The sequence below is a fragment of the Patiria miniata genome, unplaced genomic scaffold (assembly GCF_015706575.1).
Source record: "Patiria miniata isolate m_02_andy unplaced genomic scaffold, ASM1570657v1 HiC_scaffold_24, whole genome shotgun sequence".
Lineage (NCBI taxonomy): Eukaryota > Metazoa > Echinodermata > Asteroidea > Valvatida > Asterinidae > Patiria > Patiria miniata.
Window position 1 is genome coordinate 18,333,324 of NW_024037063.1, and position 15,805 is coordinate 18,349,128.

The following is a 15,805-nucleotide window of genomic DNA, read 5'->3' on the forward strand; positions in this document are numbered from 1 at the left end:
ACAACAACGACAACAACAACGACATCAACAACAACAACATCAACATCAACAAACAAACACAACAAGAAATGCACCAATAAGAGAGTTTCTTGTAGGTTCATTTAAAATATCTGTTTTGTAAGTTGTGTGGTTCAAGAACAATTTCCCTCAACACCGCTTGTTTCGTTATTCGTTAGGAAAATACAGACATAGCTTTACTCCATTTTCTACGGTTATTTATGTTAGGAAGAAGTTTTATAAGTTGCTTTGCCTGCGCAGAATTTTGTACCTTAATAAATTTTTTCATGAACAATTTGTTGCCTGTGATTTTTAACTGTCTTAAAGGTACAGGTAGCGTCCATCATTTGTAATTTGTGCATTATGTTCGTTTGAATTAACAAAACTGCTCAAAATCTAAAGAAGGGTGCTGAACAACTAACCTGACAAAGTTTTAGCTCAGTGAATGCTGTATATTCCGAGAAAACAATTCTAGGATCTCGATTCAAATCAAAAGTTGCTGAGTCATGTTTTGAATTGGGCTTGAATTCAGCATCCGAGACATGTTCTCATTGAGCCGATTGCAGCTACGAGATGTTGCGCACTTAATTGACAAATTATAGCAACCGCGCGCGTGTGCATCGTGTCAACGCTTGCGCGCGCTTCGCCTAATAAAAAAATGAACAGCTAACGGATATTTCCAATGATGCGTCTGTAGACGCCTTTCCTTCTTTCATTGATTTCTTCAAAATGACAGCTTGCAAGAAAGAATAATTTCACAGTTTAGTCCCATTTAGTAACCTGTTTGATAATTGTACTCATTCGTGCCCAAAGTCTTACCGTGTGCGGTGAACGAAAGCTATCTGCTTTCGGCTTGCGTGCTTCCTCCTCCCTTGTGGACATTTTGGATTCAGACAAATCACTGGGCGCAGCCGTTTTGCCTTTTTACGTTATGTGACCGAAGCACGCAGTTCTGGTAAAACTGACCGCACACGGCAGCTATCTGCTTACGCCATCGGCCACGAATGACTTTTTGGCAAAGAAGATAGCTCTCGTGTGCATCAGGCTTTATTAAGTTTTTGAGCAGTTTCGTTGCTTCAAATGAAAAAAAAAAAAATTCCCAAAAGGATCCTATGTAGCATTAATTGATATGTGTGACGCTTTTTTTTTTTGAAGTTGAGCATTCCAGAGTGATTCTGAAAGACGGGGAGACTGGTGACTACGTTAATGCCAACTACATCGATGTAAGTATGTCACGGTTGTCATGGTTACCCACGGTCTAGTTCCCTATAGTCCAAGCAGTGGTTAATATGCAATATTCCACTTGATTCTGGGGAACCAGACTATGACGGGGTCATTTTAATACCGGGGAAACATACAATCACGAAATACCTTTGTTTGCCAACAACTGATTAAAATATCTGTTATAAATACAAGTCTGTTTACCCCCCCCCCCAAAAAAAAGGGGGGGGGGAATATGAAGTTCATGAGGACTGAGCAACAATCGTGCAAAGTTTGATGTTTTCTTGCAACTAAATCAATAAAATAATGTAACGTGTGTGTCAGGGGAGTGGGAAAGGGAATTTTACGGAAACTACATGTACTAACTGTGCTGCTTCGATCTTAGGGGTTTGCATTAAAACCTGGTACCTGGTACCCGACCACTGATGTCAGGAACCGGTTCCAGATTATGGGATCGGGTACCAGTAACCAACTTAGTAACTTCTTAGACTATGAAAAAAAGGAAAAGTCTCGAACGCCATACGTGGGAATTTTCAAAATGAAAACCAAGCCACATTGAAAAACAAAACAGATTTCACATTTATGTGCATTTTAATGTGCAACAGATGACGCTCGCGAAAGTTGCAGTTTACAACGTAAAGCTACAAAGCCCTTCAGACTACTTCTGGGATTTGAATTTTCGGGTTGGGTTTCTTTTTACAGGTATCCGAGTACCCGGGTTTTACTTCAATAGGGTACCCGGTTCCCGGAGTACCCGTAAATGCACACCACTAGTTGTTCTTTGTGTTTGTTGTTGAGTTGTTTGAAGTTGTTTTAATTTTTCGTTCCGTAGTTACCAGCGAGAATAAAAGAGGATGCATCGGTAAGGTTGATACATTGCAGATGGCTAAATCTTGGTCTTCGTGTGTAGATGAATTTCTGCACAAAACTTGCCCCGATACTTTCGACGAAGCTTTATAACTAACTTGGTGCTTCAGATTTACTGGGGCAGGCTAAAAAAAAAAAATTAAAAAAATATATAATAATAATAATAATAATAAACCATTCTTATAAAGCGCATTTTACACGGGGTCCCAATGCGCTGAACAATTAACAGAGGAAAACACTAACATTATATTTCATTTGCAGTGAACAGATACACTGCCGACCTTTTCATATCAACTTTCCTCGCTTAAAGTTGCATTAAAACCCTAACTCCCTAGGCCGTTTTGCTAGGATGTAGCCTCAATCCTGCAAAATCCTCCAATTGGCATAATGGAAAAATGGCATAGCCTCAATCCTGCAAATTCCCCCCTCATTTCTTGAATATGGTCCGTGGAGGGTTGACCACTGCCTGAATCCTGCAAAATCCTGCGGCAGTGACTGTCAATATGTTGAGGCTTAGCCAGTGACATCCTGGAGCAGTACAGAGGATTCCAAGCATAATCCAGCCTATATTTATGCATGGCTGAGCAAAAACAACACAAGGTCCGGCCCAAGACCTTGACAAAGTGCATCCTACGAAATCAGTAACGCACTTGTGCCATGTAACCTCAATCCTCCAAATTCCTCCACTTTGGCAAAAAGGATTTTGAAGGATTCAGGGCAGTTAGGGTTTTTGGTGCAATAATTTTTTTTTCTTCAAAATGTCAATTTTTATTTTTCATTTGCCCGTTCCCATGGTAACTGGGTATTTCTGTTCACTTGTTAGCTAAAAGATGCGGGCTTGATTGCCAACATGGCAGTGGTAGGTATCCCCCCGAATCCTCTAACCATCATCAAATATCGTCATTAAACACGGCCTTTCATCCATTGCGGTGTTGGATCTTTTCGTCGACAAATTTTAACATTTGAACAGTAAACAGTGCTCAATCATTGCAATATTAGGTTTTTGCCCTTCACCGATGCAAAAACACTGTACACTTAGTGTGTTACCTCCCGAGTGAAAGTTGGACGAAATCACTCGGGTGGGACTCGAACCCATGACCTCCTGCTTTCTAGTGCAGACGTCTTACCACTCGACCACCAAGCTTGTGGGATCGGTTGGCTCTGATGTGCATTTAGCTGTGAGTATCGCAATTACATTATTCATAAGATGGAATTTGCATCGGGAATGTAAATCAGTATTAGGTTTTGTTCTTCACCAACGTATAAACGCTGTATACCTGAGTGATTTTTTCCAACTTTCACTCGGGAGGTAACACACTTAGTATACAGTGTTTATACGTCGGTGAAGGGCAAAACCTGATATTGATTTACATCACCCTGACGCAAAATTACATCTTATAAATAGTTAATGCGGTACCCACTGCTATGTACATCAGATTCGAACCAGCCAACCAATCCTCCAAGCTTGGTGGTCGAGTGGTAAGACGTCTGGGCTAGAAAAAGCAGGAGGTCGTGGGTTCGAGTCCCACCCGAGTGATATTTCCCAACTTTCACTTGGGAGGTAACACACTGAGTATACAGTGTTTTTAACGTCGGTGCAGGGCAAAACCTGATATTGATTTACATCACCCCGACGCAAATTCCATCTTATGAATAGATTATACAACCGTTTCTAGCGACCTACTGCTATCTATCAATGCTGTGTGGAAACTCCCAATGATGTTCCTAGCTTGCTTACATTATTCTTACCTCAGCTTACAAGCCTTACAATTTGCTTAAGAATTTGACTCAGTTAAAAAATATGGATCCAATGTAACTTTCATGTCAACCATCAAATCGTTTACATATCACTTTTTTTTAAAAGAGATCTTCATTTATCATAAAAAGTTCAATACATATACACATACAGGGTGAGTAAAAAAAACCCCAAATGTCGGGACCATTGTTTTAGTGAAGTATTGCATGTAGCACTTTCAAAATCTAGGATATAAAAGCCCAATTCTTAAGCTTTCTTTTAGTTCAAGAATCATTCGGATCACTCATGTACTTTTGAAGTTACGGAATTTTAAACACAACCACCGTTTTTAAGTTCTGCCCACGGATCACAAAAAAAGGTCTGCGTTCTTTCAGCAAAATGAAAACAATTCATACACATCCCTATGTGATTTGTTTTCATTTTGCTGATAGAACACTTACCCTTTTTGCGATCCGTGGACACAACTTAAAAACAGTGGTTGTTTTTAAAATTCTGTAACTTAAAAAGTACATGAGTGATTTGAATGATTCTTGTACTAAAAGAATGCTTATGAATTGGGCTTTCATATCCTAGATTTTGAAAATGCCACATGCAGAACTTCACTAAAACAATAGTCCCGACATTTGGGTTTCATTTTTTAGTCACCCTGTATACTGCGTGTCAAAAAAACAAAACATGTTCTACTATTTTCATCCTAAATGACTCTATTGTTTACCAATGGAATTAAACCAACATTTCAGATCATGTTAAACAAGGTATGACAAATGTTATGGAGCGAGTTTCATCAGCTTTGTGCAAGAGGGTGAGATTTAAACGCCATATGAAAAAAAACCTCACTTTCAGAATCTGCCATTTTCGACTTGGCGTCCTCCAATGTCAATACAGCGCTGGAGACGGTGGTGGAAGGCGCGTGCTGTGCGTGCTGCTACCGAAAGCTTCTGAAGGAATGCAGGATCACCCCTGATGTCAATGCACACCTCGATCGTATGTTGCACCAAACGATGGAGGAGGTGTGCAATAACATCAGGGGTGATCCTGCATTCCTTCAGAAGCTTTCAGCTGCAGCACACGCCTTCCACCACCGTCTTCAGCGCTGTAACGGCATTCTGAAATTCAGAATTTTTTCGTATGGTGTTTAAATCCCACCCTCTTGCACAAAGCTGATGAAAGTCACTTCATGAAATTTGTCATGCCTTGTTTACATGATCTGAAATTTCGGTTTAATTCCATTGGTAAACAACGGAGTTATTTATGATCGAAAGTAGGACACTTTTTTTACACGTAGTACAACAGTGTTGTAGTAAAGTCCATCACAAGTTCTCTAGTCCGAGTCAAGTCACAAGCTATTCGGAACAAATTGTGAGAATGGCATTCCTTTGTTATTGTTCATCCTACGTTACTAGTGATTGGACTTGCGATGGACTTGTGATTTGCTTGTGACAGACTTGTGATGGTCTTGCCTACAACTCTCATACACCCAGCTCCATCGTGGCACAAAAGACATCATTAAGTCATGCATTCCCTCATGTGACCACACCCTACATTACCAGTGTGGTATATTACATCCTTTGACCACACCCATCGTAAGCCACACCCATCATAAGCCACTCCCATCATAAACCACACCCAAACTTGACAAGTCAATCAGATCATTGAAATTTTATTTTTACATTGCCCTGTTGATGTCTCTGTTTTTTTAAAGGCATATAATGCGCGTCAGTGCAGCAAGGTCGTAACTTCATTCTGCAACAAAGTCATATCTTGGGGGCGGGGATTAGTTTTGGAGACCATCGCAAGTTAATTCGAACGTATTCTTGCACCGACGACGCCTGACGCTCACGCGAAGATGCTGTGGCTAATAGCTTTGGCACATTCAGGAAGTTGTGTGTACTTCGGCGCGAACCAGTTCAGTACAGTACGAACACGCGGTGTGTCCTACCCACTCTCAAGAGTGGTTAAAAAAAAAGCACCCTCTTTTGTTGGCGCACAGAGCCCATATGAACAGGACAAGGCAAGACTAGTAAAGCTGGCTCCAGAGTGCACAAAATTCTTTTCAATTTATTCCGAATGGCTATTCACAGGAAGTCTTTTAATGCATCTGGTCTGCCAATGGGCTGGATTTAACCCATTCATTGGTATTATAGGTACACCCATACAATAGCACTGCCCGACTCACAAGTGACAATCAGTGAGGCAGTCAGCTACAAATAGGACACTAGGCTGGCTCTTTGGGACAAGCACAAAAGAAAAATCAGTAACAGTTAATAAATTTAAATAGATTTGATCATAAAGAATCATAAATATTGATTTCATGTACTGTCTGGATGGAACATCTATAGATTGGAGATACATGTATCAAACTTTTTGCCAATTCAGTTTCACGACGGTTGACATTTTTTTACACACATGTCACGCATCTCTTCTGTTGGCAGGGAGAAGTTTTTCCCCCTTTTTCATGCTGTGTGTCATTTAATGCTGGCCCATACCTGCAGAAAAACCAACTTTTAAACCCCAAATACATTGCTGTGAGATTTTATGTGTCTCACACTTGCAATTTTTTTAAACATTATTTGTATTTCAGCTTTGTCATTCCAACTGCACAGTGTAATGTCATGACTTCAATTCCCTTCATTGCAAAACATTATTGAAATTCAATGATTAAGCCATAAAATGAGTAATTTACTTACAAAGAGGGCGCTTATCTTTTGGAGAAATGTAAGACTGCATTGCCGGTTTCAAAACTGAAGAATTTGAAAAATGTCTGAAAAATAAGATTCATCCTTACTTGACTGCTGTAGGGAAGTGTGGCCTAGTGGTTAGGGTTCGTGACTCATGATCAGAGGGTCAGGGGTTCCAATCCAGCCGCTGGCCATATGTTGTGTCCTTGGACAAGCCACTTTACCCCACTTGCCTCTCTCCACCCAGGAGTGTAAAATGGGTACCGGCATTAGCTGGGGAGCAACCTGCTATGGACTGGCATCCCATCCAGGGGGAATAGAAATATTCTCAGTTCCATGCTACTGAAACCGGAGATAAACGGTCTTTACTGTCACTTGACCTTTGACGTTTTGTTTTGCCCATCATGCAGTTGGCGTTGGCATGCCAACAGAACCAGCAAGCGTTCCAAGCTGGAGAAAACGTGGAGAAGATGGACGGAAGTTGGGAGAAACAGAAGCGCTACATCGCGACCCAAGGATGCCTCAAAGACACCGTGATCGACTTCTGGAGGATGGTGTGGCAGGAGAACTCCAGGGTCATCGTCATGACAACCAAGGAGGTCGAAAGAGGGAAAGTGAGTAGTGATGGCTAAAGCAGCATATTTGATAAAAAACATTCCTTTTTTTTTACATTTTTTTTCTAAAGATATATTGCCAGTACCCTTCAAAACATTCTACTCCTGTCGACTATTAACTTGTACATGTATATTTTATTTTAACTACTTCGCGACAGGATTATTTTTGACTAAAATTTCAATTTTCACAGAAGGAAACATTTTTTCAAAAGTGAATAAAATTATTAAAAATTAATTTTCAATTTAAAAAAATACACTGTTACTTTCAGAGTGAAAAGTCAAAAATAGAACGGACAGTCGTCTTTGATATTAACAGTGCCAGTCGCATACAAGTACTATCAATTTCAAAATATTCATTGTAATTTGTTGATTGACTGCTAATGTGTTTGTCTTTCCAGAATAAATGTGTGCGATATTGGCCGGATCCGGACCGGAAGTTAGAAAGAGGCAAGCTCATCGTCACGTACATCAGCGAACAACTGAAAGAAGACTATGATCTGAGAGAGTTTGCAATCACGAACAAAGACCACGTAAGTCAGACAGTATGCGTGTCCCAGACCGTTAGCTCAATGGAACAGTAGGGCTGTCCATTTTGATCCCCCTGGCTTTTAAAGATATAGTCCATCATTTGTAATTTGTGCATTTTGTTCGTTTGAAGCAACAAAAGTGTTCAAAATCTAATGAAGGATACTGAACAACTAACCTGATGAGGTTTCAGCTCAGCTTCAGCTGTATATTCCGAGAAAAAACAGCATTCTAGGATCTCAATTTCAAATCAAAAGTTGCTGAATCATGTTTTGAATTGGGCCTGAATTCAGCGTCCGAGATGCGTTCTCACTGAGCCGATTGCAGCTATATGCGATGTCGCGTACTGATCCGACAAATTATAGCAACCACGCGCGCGTGTGCGTCGTGCCAATGCTTGCGCGCTTCGCCGAATAACAAAACAAACTACTAATTTAAATTTTCGGACGGTGCGTCTTAAGACTGTTTCACAATGATTTAAAAACGCCCACATGACAGGCTCTCAACCAATAGGAATGGTTAAACCGTCCCAGGTATTTATGAATGACCTATCAATGGATTATGAAAGTTTTCGGGACATTTTCTTCAAATTGAAAATCGAATTCCTTTTGTTTTTGTATTTATTTTTCTTTCTTTCTTTCTTTCTTTTTTTCTTCAGTTGGATGACACTAGACCAATCTATCACTTCCACTTCAAGAGTTGGCCTGATCACGGCGTTCCGTCCGAACCTAGTCGGGTGCTGAGCTTCCTCCACGATATCAACATGAAACAGGATGAGATTCCGGGTGCCGGACCTATCGTTGTACACTGCAGGTCAGCCTAGAATTATGTAGAGTTACTTTGTACTGCAACAACTGCAGTATTAGGATGATAGACTATTTTGCAAACTTTTCTTAAAGTGCAGTATTGTATGCCTAGAGCATTTTCTAAATGAAATTAATTTGGAGATTTTTTCAATACTCAACTTGTACAAAACAATGTGCGTTATCTTTTGTCTTTTATAATTTTATAGTCAGTGTTATTGTAGTCACTCATAAACATGGTCGGCCATGTTTCATCATGAAATGATTTTATAAAGAAATTTAAATTTACTACATAAATTGGTATTTAAACAAAAAAGGAATTTCTATGTCTAAAGTATTTAGTGATCAAATTTTGAAAAATGTTAATTTTCAGGTGTTCCAAATAGGAAAAACCTTTAAAAATGTTGGCTGTCCGTGGACACTTTGTGCATCTCAGTTCAGGTTTTTCTGTCCATGATGGTTAATTTTCTGTTTTCTTCAATTTTTGTGTGAACATTTTTTAATGGTTTTCTTTTCTTTCATTAAATTTCCAGTGCCGGCATTGGACGGACGGGAACCTTCATAGTCATTGATATCATCCTGAATCTCATTTATCAACACGGTAAGTGAGTCTTCTTTGGGGGCGATTCAAAGGTTCAGGGGCAGTGGGCGTCAGGACTCCCAAAATGTTCCGAATGTTCAATCACAAGCCAATCACAAGTCCATCACAAGTCCACAAGTCCAATCATAAGTCAAATCACAAGTCCATCACAAGTCAATCACAAGCCAATCACAAGTCAATCACAAGTCCATCACAAGTCAATCACAAGCCAATCACAAGTCAATCACAAATCAATCACAAGTCAATCACAAGTCAATCACAAGTCAATCACAACTCCATCACAAGTCTATGACAAGTCTATCACAAGTCAGTCACAAGTCAATCACAAGGCAATCACAAGGCAATCACAAGTCCATCACAAGTCCATCACAAGCCCATCACAAGTCCATAACAAGTCCATCACAAGTCAATCACAAGTCAATCACAAGTCAATCACAAGTCAATCACAAACTAATCACAAGTCTATCACAAGTCTAATCACAAGTCCATCACAAGTCCATCACAAGTCAATCACAAGTCAATCACAAGTCCAATCATGTTATCTAACATTGGTGTTATTTTAATTGTTGTAAAAACTGAACAAAGAAATTGACTGTAACGGGTTTGATCCTCAGACCTCCGGATCGCAGTTCCAGTGCTCTACCAACTGAGCTATCCAGCCCTATGTTGGTGGTTCCCCCATGTTGTCAGTATCTTTGTTAAAGGGGTGCTTTTTTTATTTGTGTGAGTGTGTTTTGATTATTTTTCTCTGCTAACAAAACTGACGACAGGTCTGGACTGTGAGATCGACATCTTCAACACGATCCGGCTAGTCAGAGGTCAAAGGTCAGGGCTGGTCCAAACCGAGGCTCAGTACAAGTTTGTATACCAGGCGGTACAGCAGTACATCGAAACCATGACAACAAGAGTCCAAGCGGAACATGTAAGTCAACTTAAATATATCAAAGAACAACGAAAATATGACAATTTTTAATTCTTTTAATTCTGCCAAACTTTATTTTCAATTGCACTACTTTGATAAAGAAACAAACTATACAGCATTTTAATATTGGGTTTTACCCTTCACCGACATGAAATACCAACGTGAAATACCATCATCAGATACAGCATTTCAAAGGGACTTTGTTGAATATTTTTTGCGTTTAAGCTGAGGTTTTATCGCTGGTGATGTTTGAAGACAATTGCGACAATGATACTTGAAATCGTATTTTTGGACGAAGCAGGTTTTAGGGTCATTGTGTTTAAACTGTGATATTTTTTGAACGGATTGAGCAATTTAAGTATTTTTTTCATCTAAAGTAGCTTATGAAATTGGCTTTCCAGTCATTATTATTTTGGTGCTACATATTATTTTAAATATAAAATAAAATTTTTGGGTTTTGGTTCCGCTTTTTGACTGGTTTTTGTTCTTCTTTTTTCTTTTTCGCAGAATACGCTCAAGACGGGAAGGGAATACATCAACACAAAGAAGGCTCATTACGAGCTACAGACCCCCTCCCACGGCGTGCCGATACACACTGCGCCAATTCACACGCCCCCACCCCCACTAGATAGGGCCATGCAAGAACAGAAACTCTACGAGAATGTCGGGCCAATGAGGGTGAGTGTTACCATGGTTACCAATGACTTTGTTAAGTTTTAGTGTTTTTGGATATTTACAAATAGCGCAGTAGTTTTCAAATCCTATAGCTTTTTTTTTTTTGCTGTCTGGCCCTAATGTCTTCTTCGTACCTTTATTACTGACTAACCAACTGACTGACTGACTGTCACTTGTGACTCGGGCAGTGCTGTTGTATAGGATTACCCCTTAATATCAATGAATGGGCTAAATCCGGCCCATTGTGAAGACCAGATGCGTGCAAAAAGACTTCCAGTTAATAGCCATTCTGATTCAATTCGGGCGTTTCACAATGCAGTGCGCCACCAAGAGTTTGCCACGGAGAGTTAATTTTTTCCAGCTCATTGTGGGAGATGGTTGACAAATTCGCAGTGCGGGTCATTTGAAATTGTTAGTTTGTCCGGTCAGTTGTTTCGTAAGCGTATGATTCGAGTATCTGTTTGCCCTTTTCTTTTTAACAATACATGTATGGTGTTTTTTGTAAGGCGGCAGAACGCTATGCCCAATCCTTAGCAAATTAGCTCAAGTTGTCTACTGATACTCTTTCAAATGGGCCGTGTTCTGTAGACCGTAAACTTGGAAAAAATGACTCTCCGTGGCAAACTCTTGGTGGCGCACTGTATTGTGAAATGCCCGAATTGAATAGAAATGTGTGCACTCTGGGACCAGCTTTACTAGGATTGCCTCATTTTGTTTTTAAATGTTTCCCTTTTAGAGACATCTTAAATATCAGCATTTTGTTTTATTGTTTTGTGTTTTGTGTTTTGTTTACATATTATCAAAGTCATATTAATTTTGTTTATTATTTTCTACAGTCACCCCCAGTTGTAAACCAGAAGCAGTTCAGCCATCCGCCTGTCCCCAAAAAGTAGTTCCCAGAGGCGAACCACTGTCCACGGTAATGTGACGTATTACTCCACCAATCACATCTTACCAAATCGAGACTCAATCAGTAATTTGGATTATACATCTCCAAGAGTATCGCTGCAAAACTTTTTAAAGTTTTTTTTTTTTCGTCCGCAATCTACAGGAATGATATTGTCAATTTAAAACAAAAAGGCTGAAAATTGGATGAAAAGTCTGAAAGATCTTTTTTCAGATTCAGAAAGTCTGAAAAAAATCTCAAGCTGGATCTACAGGTAGACAACAAATTAAAAAAAAATTTTTTGTTGTTTTTGTTTACTTCTGGAGGAATTCCAGGAATGTTTATAAGGAGGAAGAGAGATTTTGTTTGTAAAGTGGAACCCACCTTCGTGTTGCCTGTGACCAGCAGGCGTCAATGCATTGACCAATTTTTTTAATCAAACCAAAACAGTTCATACTTATTTCTGCAAGAATTAGTGATTTGCATACTAATCCATCTGTAGCTACACTTTAGCATGAATTCATAAATACCTGAGACAGTTTACCCATTCCTATTGGTCGAGAGCCCATCACATGGGTGGTTTTAAACCGGTAAACCACCGCTGCATTCTGCACCACATTGCGCAGTACACGCCGCGTGTGCGCCGATTTCCATATAAGGAGATTTCTAACACTACGCGTGCGAGGCACATACCATAACCATGGCCAGAGGGTGTTTCACAAAACATGAAGTGAAAATATTGAACACAATCGTTGGAAATTTGCGAATTTTCGACTTGTTTTGACTTTTTGACTGAAAGGTATTTATGAATGGGAATAAATCTGTGCTTGGCCGGTATTGAACAAGTACGTTTAAAACCAGCTAGGGGCCTTGTCGTCGATAATGGCCCAAGCCGAATATCGGTGTCCAGGCCCCTAACTGGTTTTAAGCGTGCTTATTTGAACCGCCCAAGCACACATTTATTCCTTCATCTCCCCGATTTTAATCGTGAAATTTTCACCAAAATGTATGTCCGTAAAGACAGCTTTTGCCAAATATACAAATGAAAGGTGTAAACAAAAAATCTATTTTCAAAACATGCATGCACTTATTTCATCTGCGCCTCCAAATGTACCCACCAAATGATTGTGAACGCTATGCAGTTGTAAATTCACATCTGAATCGTACATTCTTCAACAAATTTCTTTTGTTTTATATGCAAAATACTCAGAGTTGGTTTCATTATTAGCGTTCATTTGCTATCTTGTTTTGATATTATGGTAATGGTGCATTGAAGGATGAAAATTATGAGTTTGGAAATTATTATGATGATCGAATATTCGGTTGATGATCGAATATTTAAATATTCGGTTGATGATCAAATATTTGAATATTCGGTTGATGATCGAATATTTGAATATTCGGTTGATGATCGCATATTTGAATATTCGGTTGATGATCGAATATTTGAATATTCGGTTGATGATCGATATTTGAATATTCGGTTGATGAACGCATACATTTGTATTTGAATATTCGGTTGATGATCGATATTTGAATATTCACTTGATGATCGCATATTTCAATATTCAGTTGATGATCGCATATTTGAATATTTGGTTGATAATAGAATATTTGAATATTCAGTTGATGATCGAAGATTTGGGTGTTCGGCATATACTGGACAGCCCTATCAGATTTTGTTTATTCCCATTTTTAAATGCAATCTCATCTAAACGTCCCCTGGACACACATTTATTCCTTCTACCCCCCTTCAATTCTCCTAACTCCGCCCTTCCACCTCATCTAGCACCCATTTTTCAAAGCGATTTTTCTGTCTAATTGTATGAATACATTTATCATGATTTTACAAATCACAGTTTTTCAAATGTCAAACCGGATATTATTGTTTTGATTTGTATATTTCTTTGTCTTGCTTCTCCAGTGTTTAAAAGAAAAAACAGTATTTTTGGTAGCGAAATTTTATTTTTAATTACATTTTTTGTAAAAAGTGAGTTATTATAAACAAATAAGGATCTGTAAATTAATAGATTATGAAATGGAATGAATTATGTACAGAGCTTGTGATTTAGTGATTTAAAAAAAATTGAAATATACAGAAATTTATAGAAAATAGCTTCAATGAATTAAATTACAAATTACAAAAAAACAATTAATTGGATGTTTTGCGTGCATTTTGAGGGTATTTTTTTTAGCATGTTTGCATCTGGGGCCGATTTCGTGAAATACGTCTTATCTTGCGACTCATCTTAGGACTTAAGACGAACCCCCGCTCTAACATTGATTTCACTAAACCCATCTTAAGCAAGACGCATCAAAGTATCAATTTGATGGCTGTTTCTTGTTTGTTATTACCGCTTGACAAAACAGTCGTTGAACAGAATCATTTTGATTGGTCAAAACACAATGGGGTGTGGCTTACCACTGTGATTGGTCAAAACACAAGGGGGCGTGGCTTAGTGGATTGGTTGATCGTCTTTCCCATATGCTGAAATTTGATTGGCGGATTATGATCCTTAGAATTATGTCAGTTCTTTTACTCGGGTCTGAATGTGATTCTGTATCAGTCTAGCTTTTTGTCATTTGCCCGTAGAAATGCCATGCGTCTCTGTCATGGCGACTTTCACAATTTCTTTGACCAATCACAATGCAGGTGTCACAAATCTGTCCAATTAGGTGATAGAAATTGCTTTGGAAAATGAAATGTTTGGCCAATGAGATCCAACATGTGAAAACGTTTCTAAGGAAATCCCTCTGTCAGGCAAAAAGTGGCGGGCAACAAAATCATCCTTTGCAGTGAAGCTGTTGTCTGAAGTATTTGTTAGAATTGTAGAGATGAACGTTGTTTTCCCAATGACTTTACATATGCAAGTGTGTGAACATGTAGAAAATACCGCAAAAAAAAAAATGGCATTGATATTTTTGTACGTAGATACACACAAAGAGAGTATGCCAGTTCCGTATTCCAACTGCTTATGTGCAGATTAAGATTTGACGATTTTCTTTTCTGGATAAACGATTTGCTGTATGCATGCAAAATCATATCGTTACCAGCAAATTTAAAGAAAATATCTTTTTCTGAAGCAAGTAGAAAATTTCAAAAGTTTGGACAGTGATGTGTTTTTAGGTGTTTTGTGTGCCCAATGTTTTGAGCAAACGAAAATTTCCAGCATCTTTTTGACTGCATGAAAATTTGCAGAATGCAGATTCGGTTACCACGTCCCTCATAGTCTTGTGTGCATTTATCTGCTGTGTTCATCCCAAAGTAAAAATCGTCAAATCTTGTTCTGCACATGCTCAGTTGGAATAGCGATTTGGCTTATTGTTGCACTGTAAATAGCAAGAGCTACTCGTAAGTGGGTTATGAAGATTGATGCCAGAAATTGTGGCGCATCAGTTCTGGGAAATCGGAAGAATAATTTGAAAAGTGTCAGGATTAAATGTTTAAGTTGAATATGTTCAAATGCAGACGTCAGAAATACATGTTGGTGATACACTATGGTAATCTGACGTCTTTATGCAAATTAGATTTTTGATTTGACCTCTGGTGCTTTCGTCAGCATAACATGAATTAGTCAAAATTTTGTTTTATTTGATGTAATTTTGCATCGGGAAGACGTGAATTCAATATTGGGTTTTTGCCCTTCACCAACCTAAACGCTGATTGGTTGTACCCACTGCTATATAAGATTTGAATCAGTCAGCCGACCCCATCAAACATTGGTTGTGTTTAAAATTCTGTAACTCGAAAAGTACACGAGTGATTTGAATGATTCTTGTACTAAAAGAAAGCTTATGAATTGGGCTTTCATATCCTAGATTTTGAAAGTGCTACATGCAGAACTTCACTAAAACAGAAGTCCCGACATTTGAGTTTTGCTTTTCTTTTTACTCACCTTGTACAGTGTTAATGAAGTTAAATCAGTGAAGGACAAAACCCAATGTTGAATTAAGTTCAGATCTAAGCAAAAATGTGTTTTTGAAACCCCAAAATATCGGCGGTCTTTCTCAACAAAAAACCTCTTTGTAATTAAAAGTTAATTTACACTTCATCTTACACATAGCAGTAATCTTCACTTCAGATATAAATTTACACATTATGATTGAGCTTTATATAGTATATTTGTATAGCAGTGTCAGAAAGTTCCGTCGGAAAAAAAAAAATCTTCATCTTTACTTTTTTTTGGTAGACCAGCTTGGATAATTTGGTCAACTTTTTATGCAAACTTTGTTTATATGTTAATGACGATGTACTTACAA

The 15,805-nt window shown here is 38.6% G+C and overlaps 1 protein-coding gene across 2 annotated transcripts in view; it reads left to right on the forward strand.

Moving 5' to 3' along the window:
• The window catches only part of LOC119732683 (tyrosine-protein phosphatase non-receptor type 11-like), a 33,043-nt gene extending 21,260 nt beyond the window's left edge, over positions 1-11,783 (forward strand). The window contains exons 8-16 of one of the 2 annotated variants that reach the window (XM_038206318.1): positions 1,153-1,220; positions 2,909-2,944; positions 6,930-7,133; positions 7,532-7,663; positions 8,317-8,471; positions 8,995-9,062; positions 9,833-9,984; positions 10,492-10,662; positions 11,496-11,783. In XM_038206318.1, coding sequence (XP_038062246.1) covers positions 1,153-1,220; positions 2,909-2,944; positions 6,930-7,133; positions 7,532-7,663; positions 8,317-8,471; positions 8,995-9,062; positions 9,833-9,984; positions 10,492-10,662; positions 11,496-11,552 — 1,043 coding nt within the window. In that variant the 3' untranslated portion in view covers positions 11,553-11,783. The remainder of the gene's footprint in view (positions 1-1,152; positions 1,221-2,908; positions 2,945-6,929; positions 7,134-7,531; positions 7,664-8,316; positions 8,472-8,994; positions 9,063-9,832; positions 9,985-10,491; positions 10,663-11,495) is intronic. The other variant, XM_038206319.1, reaches the window with a different exon arrangement.
• Positions 11,784-15,805: the final 4,022 nt, after the last annotated feature.